The sequence below is a fragment of the Eleginops maclovinus genome, chromosome 2, assembly GCF_036324505.1.
Source record: "Eleginops maclovinus isolate JMC-PN-2008 ecotype Puerto Natales chromosome 2, JC_Emac_rtc_rv5, whole genome shotgun sequence".
Taxonomy (NCBI): domain Eukaryota; kingdom Metazoa; phylum Chordata; class Actinopteri; order Perciformes; family Eleginopidae; genus Eleginops; species Eleginops maclovinus.
In genome coordinates, this window is record NC_086350.1 from 6104731 (window position 1) to 6117138 (window position 12408).

Sequence of the window (12408 nt, forward strand, 5' to 3'; positions counted from 1 at the left end):
CACCTTGTTGCTCCGACCAGATTCTTCACCCGGATTAGGGCTTTGCTGTCCATCTGTCGGGCGTCGGCTTACATTTAAGCCCTGCCATTTCACAGGCCTAGCAGCAGCCAACACGCCTACCAGGCAGCTAAGCTTCTCAATGACACAAGGGTAACCTTTCTAAAGAAATTCAGCTAGGCGACATTATAGCAGTGTGAAAGTGATCTTTCTTGGGGAGCTAAAGGTCACACTCTCCTGGTTAAAATGGATTTAACGAAGAGTGGCTGTCAATGTACATGTTCTGTGTTATGACTCTAAGCCGCTACTCACTGCTAAGAATTTAACCAATAAGCACTCTACGAAGCAGTGGAATTTATAATCTCACAATCAGATTGTTTTATTGATTCAATGATTAATTATCAATTGAAAAAACTAAACATTTGATACATCTATTAAAGGTGGTTTTGGTTAGGGTTTGCATGACTATCATAGCCATGCGAATAGTACAGAAGACACAATTCCACAGCCTGGTCCATCCTTTCAGGATTAGCCTGCCAGCTGATTTAGCAGTTAGCAGTGGAATAAGAATTAAAGGCTTTTAACACTGTTACAGATAGCGTCAGCATCATCTTAAGGATATACCAAAAGCTTACAGGTATTTACCTAGGCTCTGGAGTGAGGTTGTGTGATGGGTAAACAAAAGCCCTTGGTTTAATGATTAACTTGTAATAATACCCTGCCTATGTGTTGTTTAATTGTGCTTATTGGAGAGAACCTAATGACAAACAGCCTCACTCAGAGGCATGGCACTAGATTTAGTTCAGTTATTGCACATTAAAAGCTAGAGCAATTAAAACAACTCACTGCAAGTGGGTGCACAAAAGCTGTTGAATCAACAAGGTTTAGTGATTGAAAAATATATGTATCTTTATAAATTGTACCAAGAGTGGCTTGGTACAATGAAGCAATGTCTTGAGGACCAAAAGAAATGCAGAAAATCTGTGTTTTACCATCAAAGAATAACTTAATTATTGGACTGTATTGTATTCAGATTCCTAAATGTTCCCCAGATTCAACATGAAGAAGGTCTAACTTTTATAATAATGTATAACGTGATTGAATGTACTTGAGTTAATGACACTAGCTTGGAGAAAATCGTACTTATTGTCTGTTTTATTATGATTGATCTACTGATGGCTACTCTTACGCCACTATGTGATAGTAATAGTAACATAGGGCACCATTAGTTTCCTGATATGATTCAACATCTTTAGGATCCCTGTGGATTCTATCATAAAGGCCTTCATCTCGCTATTCATTGATCTCGTTATTACTGCTCTTGCACCATAGGGTCAGTATTTATTCATCAATGCTGTGTTACTTCTACTCGGCCACATGCTCGTCTTTGAGAAGCACGGCCCCTCTCACTTCACCTCAATTAATGTAATTCTCTTGGAGCTCACTTGAGTGCTGATTGTAATGAAACACTGTATTCAGACTACAAGCCTGCGAGGGAATGATAACACCAGATCATTAACAAAACAGAGCAGCAAATGTTCACTGGTGGATGGCATCCTTCATCTTAATGTGTCCCTGTCTGTACTTATTTGCTGCTGAAGCCATGTGCAATAAAGTTGTTGTCATAAAAGTAAAAAAAAAAAAGGAATGATTGTAAGAACTTTAACATCTCTCTAATGGCTCTTGGAAAAAGAATCTGATGAATCATAATGGAGTAATAAAGTTTAGTGTTTATTTTGTGTCTGGTTAATTTGTGGGGGTTTTGACCCTGTGTAGAGGAGTAAGAGGATTCATTAAGAAGTCTCACTTGGGTCTCAAACATATTAAAGTTGAAGTCATGGAGCTTTACCAACAGGGGATTATGATTTGACCATTTACTTTATTGGGTTTCAGTGTCAGTGGTAATAGAGTTGGACATAATAGCATCTCATCGACTGATATCCAATATGCGATAGCCACATGATACAGGGAGACTGATGGAATTGAGCTTGCAATAAGGCCACTCCTTCTTAGGTGTCTTAGCATGCCATACGCAGCCCCACACCACTCCATCTAACAGCACTCAGCACTGACTTGATCAATGGGGGTTAAGGAATAAGAATGATTCAGGATGGCTGGAGGCAGGAAGGCGCACAGCAGGCTCTGGTTTGGGGGTGAACAATCATCTCCGCCTGTTTTGAAATCTCCCGGTTTCACTTGATTAAAGACGGTTTCATCAAATTCCCAATCTGGACTTTGACCTCTGAAGTAATAAAGTACAATTGTGTGAAATAAATCCAACCCATAAAGCCTTTTTTATGAGTCTGGTGTCCAGTTGCCCGTTGGTTTAGTTGAAACATTTTAGATGTGACCACAATGATAGTAACATGTCACCCCATAATTAACTGTTGACCGTAATGTATACTGCAATAGCAGAATCCCCCCCCCCCTCCCCCCTGTTGCTCTGCACTGTCTTACCCTGTCAAATGTAACATGGTCCTTGAAATCTGCTCAAGCAAAAACATGTGCACTATCCGTCACACACCGCATGTGGATCAGCAAAAATGCACCGTGTGATCACGTGGCAATCTACAGAAAAGAGATGAAACTGCATAATACTGGGGAAGGTTTTTGTATGGTGACAACAGCCATCGCACATAGACAGGAGTCGCCCCCCCCTCCCCCCCGAGACATGTCTTGATGAGTGTGAACTACATATGGAGTATTTCATTCCTTTGGGGTTTTTTTTGTTTCTCACACTTCATGTGCGTTAATTACAGTTCCATTAAATGTGCTTCAATGTTGGAAATTACATATTTTAATTGATGGTTAAACATTTAATTAAAACCTCCATCTACAATCATAACATTAGTGACGCCACTTTGTTGCATATAACTGGAAATTATAAAATGATAACATATATTGTTAATTACATTGTAAGTGGGAAATGTGGAAGCATGCTTAAAAGATAGAATTGGAGTTAAATTTAAACCCAGCATTTATCTCTGTGTATCCAATTCCCTGGTGGCGTATGGTCTATATGTTATCGTAAAGGATTGCATGAGCCAAGTGTCAGCCACAGCACATACATCACACTTGCCACCATCCGTCTTTGATTGCATCCTCCTGTTACTGCGTCTCCACCCCCTTACTGCGTCTCCACCCCCTTACTGCTTCTTTTTGAAACTCATACAGTGAATGCAGGCTGGACGTAGGATGAAAAGAGTAGGGGATGAAAAAAAAAGACGTTATGGTCCCAGATCAAACCGCAGATGTGCTCAACGCATGTGTCTGTGACACAGTATGAATTGGATTACTGTCTAAAAAATGCTGTTAATTCCGCTCTGCCCATTCACTTCATATCAGGGTGATAACATTGACAGATTGATCGTCTGCAAGGTGCGCAGTGGAAATGGTGTTCAGAATACAGGAGACAAAATGAGTGCGCTGCTCAGATGTACAGTATGTACATTACTAGGATGTTTTAGGCATTTGATTTTCTTACTAGGATCAGTACTTCCTTAGATATCAAATAGGTGTCACAGAAAGCAATGCATTCATAGCAGCTGCTTGCATTTGAAATACCTTTTGAAGCTCTGTGTAGAAAAGTGAACGATGCAAAATTCAAATCTGTCAGCACTGTCAATTATGCAAGCACATACCTTATTCCTCGTAACCGCCCACCTCTATTCATCTCGAGTCTCTGGCATAAATATTGCAGCGGGATTCATATTCTGTTCTGTTAGGAACTGTGTCACAGCAGAATGGCATTTTTCAGCATTTGAATGTTGAACTAACCATCCAGTGGAACATGTAAACAATGTCAAAGGAAAGTGTTTTAATAATAAAAGTTCACTCTGCATATTTAAATTTCAGCCTATAGATCAAACCGTGGCATACAACCTATTTGAACATGTTACTATGCTCCTCTTTGAGCTGATGGACTTCATGTTCCAGATCTGCACTGAAATGCTAGGTAGTTCATTATTGGTGTCAAAGCTGTCCATTATTTTCTTCAAACTAAATGGTTTTCCTCTTCTTTGTGTCTCCCCAGGTAACCGATAAGATGGCGGCCAGGGAAGCGACTGGGCACAGCTACCTGGTGGCTTTCTGGCAGCCCATTCTGATACTGATGCTTGGCGCCGTGCTGTCTGGCTCCACTACAGGCTGTCCATCCCGCTGTGAGTGCAATGTTCAAGAGCGCTCTGTGATGTGCCACCGCAAGAAGCTCATGACAGTTCCTGAGGGCATTCCTGCAGAAACAAAACTGCTGGACCTGAGCAAGAACCGCATTAGAACCATCAACCCTGACGAGTTTGCCATTTTTCCCAACCTCGAACACCTGGAGCTCAGTGAAAACACGATCTCATCCATTGAACCTGGAGCATTCAATAACCTTTACGGTCTGCGGACATTAGGGCTGCGTAGCAACAAGCTCAAGCTGATACAGCTTGGGGTCTTCACAGGCCTGAGCAATCTCACACAGCTGGACATAAGTGAAAACAAGATTGTCATCCTGTTGGACTACATGTTCCAGGATTTGTACAACCTGCGGTCCTTAGAGGTGGGTGATAATGACCTTGTTTTCATCTCCCACCGGGCTTTTCATGGGCTTAGTAGTCTTGAGCACCTGAGTCTTGAGAAGTGCAACCTGTCATCTGTACCAACAGAGGCTTTTACACACCTTCATAATTTGATCACGCTCAGGCTGCGTCTCCTCAATATCAATGTCATACGGGATTATTCCTTCAAACGGCTCTACCGACTGAAAGTGTTGGAAATAGCCAATTGGCCTTATCTGGATACGATGACCCCAAATTGCTTGTATGGATTAAATCTCACCTCCCTGACCATTGCAAATGCCAACCTGACAACAATTCCTTATGTAGCCCTGCGGCACTTGGTTTATTTGCGTTTTCTTAATCTCTCCTATAACCCTATCCATACCATTGAGGGGAATAAGCTCCACGACCTTCTGCGTTTGCAGGAATTTCACCTGGTTGGAGGCAGACTGGCCATGATTGAGCCCTACTCTTTCCGTGGTCTCAACTACCTGAAGATCCTAAATGTTTCTGGAAACTCTCTAAGCACTTTAGAAGAGTCTGCTTTCCATTCAGTTGGCAACCTCGAAACCCTTGCCTTGTATGATAATCCCCTGGCCTGTGACTGCAGACTGTTATGGGTTTTCCGACGACGCTGGAGACTGAACTTCAACAGGCAGCAGCCTACCTGTGCCTCCCCTGAGTTTGTCCAAGGCAAAGAATTCAAAGACTTTCCAGATGTCCTGCAGTCAAACTACTTCACGTGTCGCAAGTCTAGGATTAGGGATCGCAAACCTCAGCAGAAATTTGTTGACGAGGGGGCCATTGTTCATTTCGCTTGCCAAGCAGATGGAGATCCTTCTCCAGTGATAATGTGGCTATCTCCGCAAAAGAAGTTTATCACCTCCAAGACAATTGGAAGGATCTCTGTGTTGCCAGATGGTACCCTGGAGGTTCGGTATGCCCAGATTCAAGATAATGGTACTTATGTGTGTATAGCTAGCAATGCCGGCGGAAATGACACCTCTCTTGCTCACCTTCACATCCATAGCTACTCGCCAAATCAGTCCAACAAGACTTTTGCCTTCATCTCCAACCAGCCCGCAGAATCTGGTGCTAATGGTACACGAGCCAATGCCCCTTTCCCCTTTGATATTAAGACGTTGATCATTGCCACCACAATGGGCTTCATCTCTTTTCTCGGTGTGGTCTTGTTTTGCCTGGTACTGCTCTTCCTATGGAGTAGAGGCAAAGGCAACACGAAGCACAACATTGAGATTGAGTATGTGCCACGGAAATCGGACGCAGGCATGAGCAGCAGCACAGCGGATGCCCCTCGCAAGTTTAACATGAAAATGATATAACCCAGATGAGGGATTTATTACTTTTGACTAAAAAATAAGACAAATGGAAAAGAAGACACTTTCTTTCCTCCCTTACAAACCTGTGGATCCTGGTGTGTGAACATAGAGTAATATGTTTTGTTTCTGATCGAAGCGCTAAAGGAGGAGAGCACTTCCTGACTTTCATATGTTAAGAGGGAATGAAAGCACCTCCAGTGCTACAAGGCATTGGTGGTTTCTACATGGCCTGATAGGGCAACAACTGAAAGTCAACTTTGTCATATCAGTTCATATTCCTGTGGATTTATACTGGGAAAAATATATCTGAAAAGAAAACACTTCAAACAGCCAGTATGGGAGGGGCAGATCAAACTTTGTCCATCGCTGTCTTGTGTCTGTATTTTTTTATTTGATGTTATTTTTTTATTTTATTTTTTTTCCCAAGGTTGGATGTCAAGTTATGAATGAGATTTGTATAGGTTGATGAGCACATGTATACAACGTACATTTCAAATGCATCATCATTATGCTATGTGTTACATATGGTTCATTCTTTTTTCCTACAGTGATGATTGTTCTGTAAACCATCAAATGTATATTTGTGTCACAATACCTGATGAAAAAACGTCCCACCAGTGAGCAGAAATAGATAAGAATAGCAAAATGATCTGCTAGGAAAAACAGATCTGTGAGCTAGAATGTTAAATATTATTTGCAGCTAATTCATAGCCAACTCCTTGTCCGAGAAAGAACAAAGAAGGGTACTTTAAACCAGTTTACATTCGTCATTAGGTGACCTGAAAAGAGAATGATACACACATATAAGTGCTCTGAAAATACATATGCAGATACATAGGGGGACATATAGTTCAACTTTAACTATTGATTGCAATTATCAGTGCTGTACTGTAAAAATCAAACAAAAGAGGGACATAACAGGATTTGTATCAATGGGACATCGCTCTAATAAAGCCTTTTGAGCTCTGAAGCTGATAGTGTCAATGTCAGTCACCCCTAGTATGCCTACAGTGCACAAACATGGATTGAGAGCAGGATACATAATGAAATGTGAGATGTTGCTGATATGATGGGGCTCCGTACCAACAATAGACACAGCTCATCTCCTATGGTTCCGCCATCAAACAGAATAGTTAATATTAGTACTTTGATACTATAAGCGCTTATCCCTGACTTTTTGAATGGCATCTCAAAAAGCTATTCTGTAATGGTAGTATTATTTGTGAGGAATAACAGGTTTGGTGCTCAATTTTTTGAATATATGTGCTCTTCAAGCTGTACAATATTTCTTTCATTGTTTAGTTTTTTTTCTTGATCGTTTTTACAAAATCAATTGTTTATGTCGATGATCTCCCACCCCCACCCCCCACCCTCATCAAAGCCATGGAAATATTAACTCTCCAGGATCATTTAAAGGTTTGCTATTCCCCAGAAATGTGCAATTTTTGTTAGTGGAAAAAAGAACTGTGCATACAATGCTCCCAGTTGGACCTGCATATAAAAGTCGGAGGTTACAGCCTTTCCTCTTCGAGCACACACGGTGGACAGCTGGGCTTTGCAAACGTGTGTGAGGATAAAGGCTAAGTTATTTATGATGGATGACATTACAGACAACGACACAGTAATGGGCTGGAAGTATGGACAGAATATGCAGATGGTTTGAGTGACACAGATGGTTTCACCCATGGAGCAATCTGAAGCAGCTTTGGTGTAATCCATTTTGCATAAAGGAAAAAAAAAATACCACTGGATATGGCTCATCGTTCTCCCTCTCGCTGAATGCTCTCTTTGTTCAAAGTGTGGCTACTGTACCTAGCCTTTTTTTGGTCCCGAGTGATCCCGGGATACTGTTTTTTGTTTCTGTTCTACCTTTTTTTTTTTTTGACCCTGGACTAGGTTGAACATGTAGTCCAAGCCAACTTTTTACAAAAAAAAAAAGTTAAAAAAGAAATCTATGGAAAATACATTCAAATTGTTCTGTGCAATAAAGGTAATATGCAGATTTTTTTTTTTTTTAAATTAACAAAATTTCATTGATGTTGAATTGTTGAGAATATGGTATGTTGTATTAAACAATCTATGGACTTTTTTAAACACATGATGGTCCTATCTTGATTTTAAATTGTCAAAACCTACAGCCATGTGTGTGTGTCTTTGTGTGTTGGGTCATAAACATTGGTTCATAACAATGACACATAAATGACATTGTGTACATGTTCACCTATACAGATTGGTGAAAGTGAGCTATAACGTAATACCCCTTTAATGTGTTTCTACACATGCAAAATCTAAAGTCTAGCTGCACATTTGGCTGTATTTTTTTCTATCCATCAGTGACCAAATAAACAATTTTATGTTTATTTTCTTTGATTGGATACCTCATTAAATGATGACGCAGACCGCAAGGTAATTTACCATCATGTATTCCAATGCTAATTACTTGTTTACAGGGCATTGGGATTTCACATGTTTACTTGCCTGGCCTCTAAACATTAATTAACCACCATTAGTAAAGGATCACAAACATAAAGTATAGGGAATATTATTCATTAGCACTGCTAATGTGTAGTGTTAAAAATAAACTTCTGTATATTGGCAGAGTAATTAGTTGGGGACATTCAAACTGTTTCGTATTAGGGTGTCTCTTAGCGAATTCATAAGCAAGTAATTATGATACTTGAAGGTATGAAGGTCATTGGAATTGACAAGGGATTGGACAGCCTTGTTTTATAAAATATGGTGCTCCTCTGCATTATGTTTGGATCTTTGTCCAATTCCTTTTTATTCTTTGCTTCCTTGGATAGGCTCCAGGGGGACTTTTGACATTTCTTCTCCTCAGGCTCTATCAAAGCAGGCTCATTTATCTTCTGACTTGAAAACAGACAGGCAGAATAGAGGCGGAGAGAGGAGATATTCTTGAGGCTTGAGATCCCTGGAGTGTGCTGGTGACATCCATTGTTATTATTCCTCAGATATTAGATATGTGCTTAAATTTCTAGGTCAGGAACAGCCAAATGTATTCTGACACTGTACGACAAGACAACCACCAGTAAGAATGAACATACAGACACACCTCTGGGTGACGCTTGAATGCATGTTGCTGATGACATAAGTGATGCAGTTAAAATAAAAACTTGCTGTCGGTGGCATCTCAACAGAAGCAGCAGCGGCCTAAAATACAAGTACAAGTTATTTGAAATGAGTCGATGTTGAACATACACTAATGACCACAAAGCTCATTCTCTTATACACAATCGTATGGATATCAAAGCGTCCAATGGAAGCTCTAGTTTAGGTCGACACTTTCCTCTTACACTTATTGTCCCTATCAGTCACAAATTAGAAGTAATGAATTATTTAAAAATCCTTTATTCCAAAAGTTGACGAATGTTATTTGAAATGATACACTGAAGTATATATTATGCTAGCACTATTCACATGTTATGGGAGGTTGGAAAATCAACGCCAATATATTAATCACCCATTTAGTCATTTGTTAATGTAAAGGGTGAAACTTACATTAGAAGAAGATGAATCGGAGGATGAAGCCCCCTTTATTGTCACATACATGCACACAGCAGAGCACACACAGTGAAATTGGTCCTCTGCATTTAACCCATCCTAGTACTAGCGAGCAGTGGGCAGCTACCGTGCAGCGCCCGGGGAGCAATGGGGAGGGGGGATTGGAGATGTCCGGTGCCTTGCTCAAGGGCACCACAGCAGGGCCCAGGAGGTGAACTGGGACCTCTCCAAGTAGCAGTCCACTTTCCATATTTCAAGTCTGTTTGGGGACATGAACCGACGACCCTACGATTCCCAGTCCAAGCCCCTACTGACTGAGCCACTGCTGGACAGAAAAAGGTTTTAAAAGGTTTAACTTTTTGCAAACGATTCACAGCCAAGCTGCTTATGAGCTTGAGTACATGGAGTGGAAGGATTGTTTGCCTTCCACCTCAAAGTGAACACCTGTCCTAAATTATAGGGCCAAAACCACGCCTACAGGTTGCATCACTAGAATACCAATAACCAATGGGAATGCACTGGAAAGAGTAGCCAGCACATTTTACATTTCAAAAACACAGGTAACGTGACACAACTATTATTTACTGTTAGTGGTAAGAATATAGGACACTTCCCAATTGAAATCCCAACACAAGTCAGGTGAAATATTAATATAGTGTTATTTTGAGGACTTAAATAAATGTCAAAACCTAAATAAAGTTGGACGGGTTTAAGTTAGTATAGAGGGATACATCTCCTCATGCTTGTAGTGTTTATTGCTCCACTGCTGTAAAACTCCATCTGCCGTTAATAGTCATTTTCATGCATTATTAAGGAAAAATATGATATTGCAGCAACCAACAATTTCCCTAAAACACAAGCTGTTATCTGATATGCCCTGGAGAGCAGCAGTTGTTTTATATTTGGATGTATTCAAAAATAGTAAAAATGGCCATTTACTTGATGTTACATCATTGTCATCCAAAGTTCAGAACATATGTACTGAAGAAGGAGAAGAGGATTAAAGCATGTATAAACTCTGGATGATTTCAGAATGACATCTATGTGTTTTATAACTTTTGGCCCAAAACAAATTCTTAGAAACAGTGATGATGTACATCACAAAACCAAAAAATAAAGACCCCGTTTGTTTAAGGAATGGACAATATGTTATGTTAAATGTGTCCCTGGTATTATATTGACATGTAATAAATAAAACTAGCATACGGTACATTTAATGATGGATATTATTTGCCATTTTAAATCAGATAGGTTCAGGACAAGTATCTTCAACTACAGAATGCACAATTTTCTGTTTTTCTCACTCGTCTATCTATATAGATGTGATTGCAAACCAAAAGCTAACATATCAGATCATAAATACTTCCAACTTTTGACGAATCCCCAAGGCTGAGCAGTCTGCAGCTCTGGACACACAACTCAAAGTAGGAGTGTCTCCTCTTGTTTCAGTGAAAGTCAAAATCAAAGCAAGAACATCCTCTGCTCTGAAGTGAGCATCAATGTGTCTGTTTCTGGAGGCTGTTGACTCAATTTCTCTCTCCAGGATTTTGGGGGAAATTTGAGATGACAGTTTCTTTTGTTAACCAGCTTCCACTGGTCTGAATGATAAAGTTATGAGCCAGATCCCATATGACCTTGTGCTGCACATCGTCAAGTATTTACACAATGATTCCCAGGTAAACATGACCTTGGATTTACTGAAGGATGCCACAATAGTGACTCTACAGTATTTACAAAAATAAGTAAGCACATTAGTACACATGAACTTAATGAAGTGTAATACGTTTATTCACAAGTGGATGTTTGAAACACGCACATGTGTATTGGAAATGTTACCTCAATATTGCAATTGCGATTTAATATGCGATTATTTTTTCAAGGTCCTCTTCTCATGTATTTTTCAACAAACACAAGCAATAAATCAATCGTGAACCTCGTGAGGTAGCAACAGTAGCGAGGCACGTATTGCACAATACCTGACGTTGCGCAGCATCTTCCTTTTTAAAGCCGAAATAATTCCACACAACTGACGTGCCGCACCTCTTTGGTACCAAACTTCCAGCCGTGCACTCTTCTGACGAGCCTGAGGCCATTGTGCAACAGGTTCAAGCGCAGCGTTGACTTCTTTCCCTGCCTGCTCGGCTCCGCTCACTCGCAAGTCACGTGACCAGATCACGTGAACATTCAAATCGCAGCCTTTGCGGTTGGAAAATCTCGTTTGTCATATCGCGATAATATCGCAAATGCAATTAATCGTTCAGCCCTAGTAAGAGACTCACAAAGTATCAGAAAGTACAACCCTCTCTCTTTCCCTCCTTACCCAAATCTCTAAAAGCGGGGGTACAAGCGAGCTGATCCAGATTTGCTTGGGTTATGACATCATATCGAAATGTGGCTTTACATTGAACTCCTGGCAACGTCCCGCCCACGTGACACGTCCTAAACCAGGATGTCTGCAGGAGGGACTTAGAGTTGTTGTACATACATAGTTGTTGTTGAAAACTTCTCTCTTCACAGAATCAGCACTTCAGGAACAGGGCTGAAATAGAGGGGGATGAGGCATGCTACAATGGGTGATCTGTTTGGTATTTTGAGCAAAACACTTCACAGACATGTTTTGTATAGATATTGCCCTACAATATATTGTTGAAATATAGCATGATAGTAGACTTTTAATTCTTATGTTTACATATCTTTATCTTTGATTGCACATTATTACTTCTTACATTATTTAATGCATTATATATTTTTGTACTAATCTTTTATTTTGTTCATCCTATAATGTTAGCAAAACCATTTTCCTCCTGGGATTATTACATTATTTATGATTTAAATCAGATTTTTTATAATTAATTATGAAATGTGGCAATATCATAGCAAACATAGGGAAGTAAAATAACACACACTACTGTAATGGATACAAACAAATCTTTTTAAACCCCAATTCATTTCTCAAAATATCCTCATTACAATATGATCTGCATAAGAGAACGTTTCCTGGTGGTGGG

At 40.1% G+C, this 12408-nt stretch overlaps 1 protein-coding gene and 1 long non-coding RNA gene across 3 annotated transcripts in view; one reads left to right on the forward strand and one right to left on the reverse strand.

Moving 5' to 3' along the window:
* Positions 1-7974, forward strand: part of lingo1a (leucine rich repeat and Ig domain containing 1a) — a 102370-nt gene extending 94396 nt beyond the window's left edge. For both annotated transcript variants that reach the window (XM_063898773.1, XM_063898762.1), the window contains one exon: positions 4031-7974. In XM_063898773.1, coding sequence (XP_063754843.1) covers positions 4043-5881 — 1839 coding nt within the window. In that variant the 5' untranslated portion in view covers positions 4031-4042 and the 3' untranslated portion in view covers positions 5882-7974. The remainder of the gene's footprint in view (positions 1-4030) is intronic.
* The window catches only part of LOC134876067 (uncharacterized), a 297182-nt gene that overhangs the window by 155958 nt on the left and 128816 nt on the right, over positions 1-12408 (reverse strand). The window lies entirely within an intron of this gene.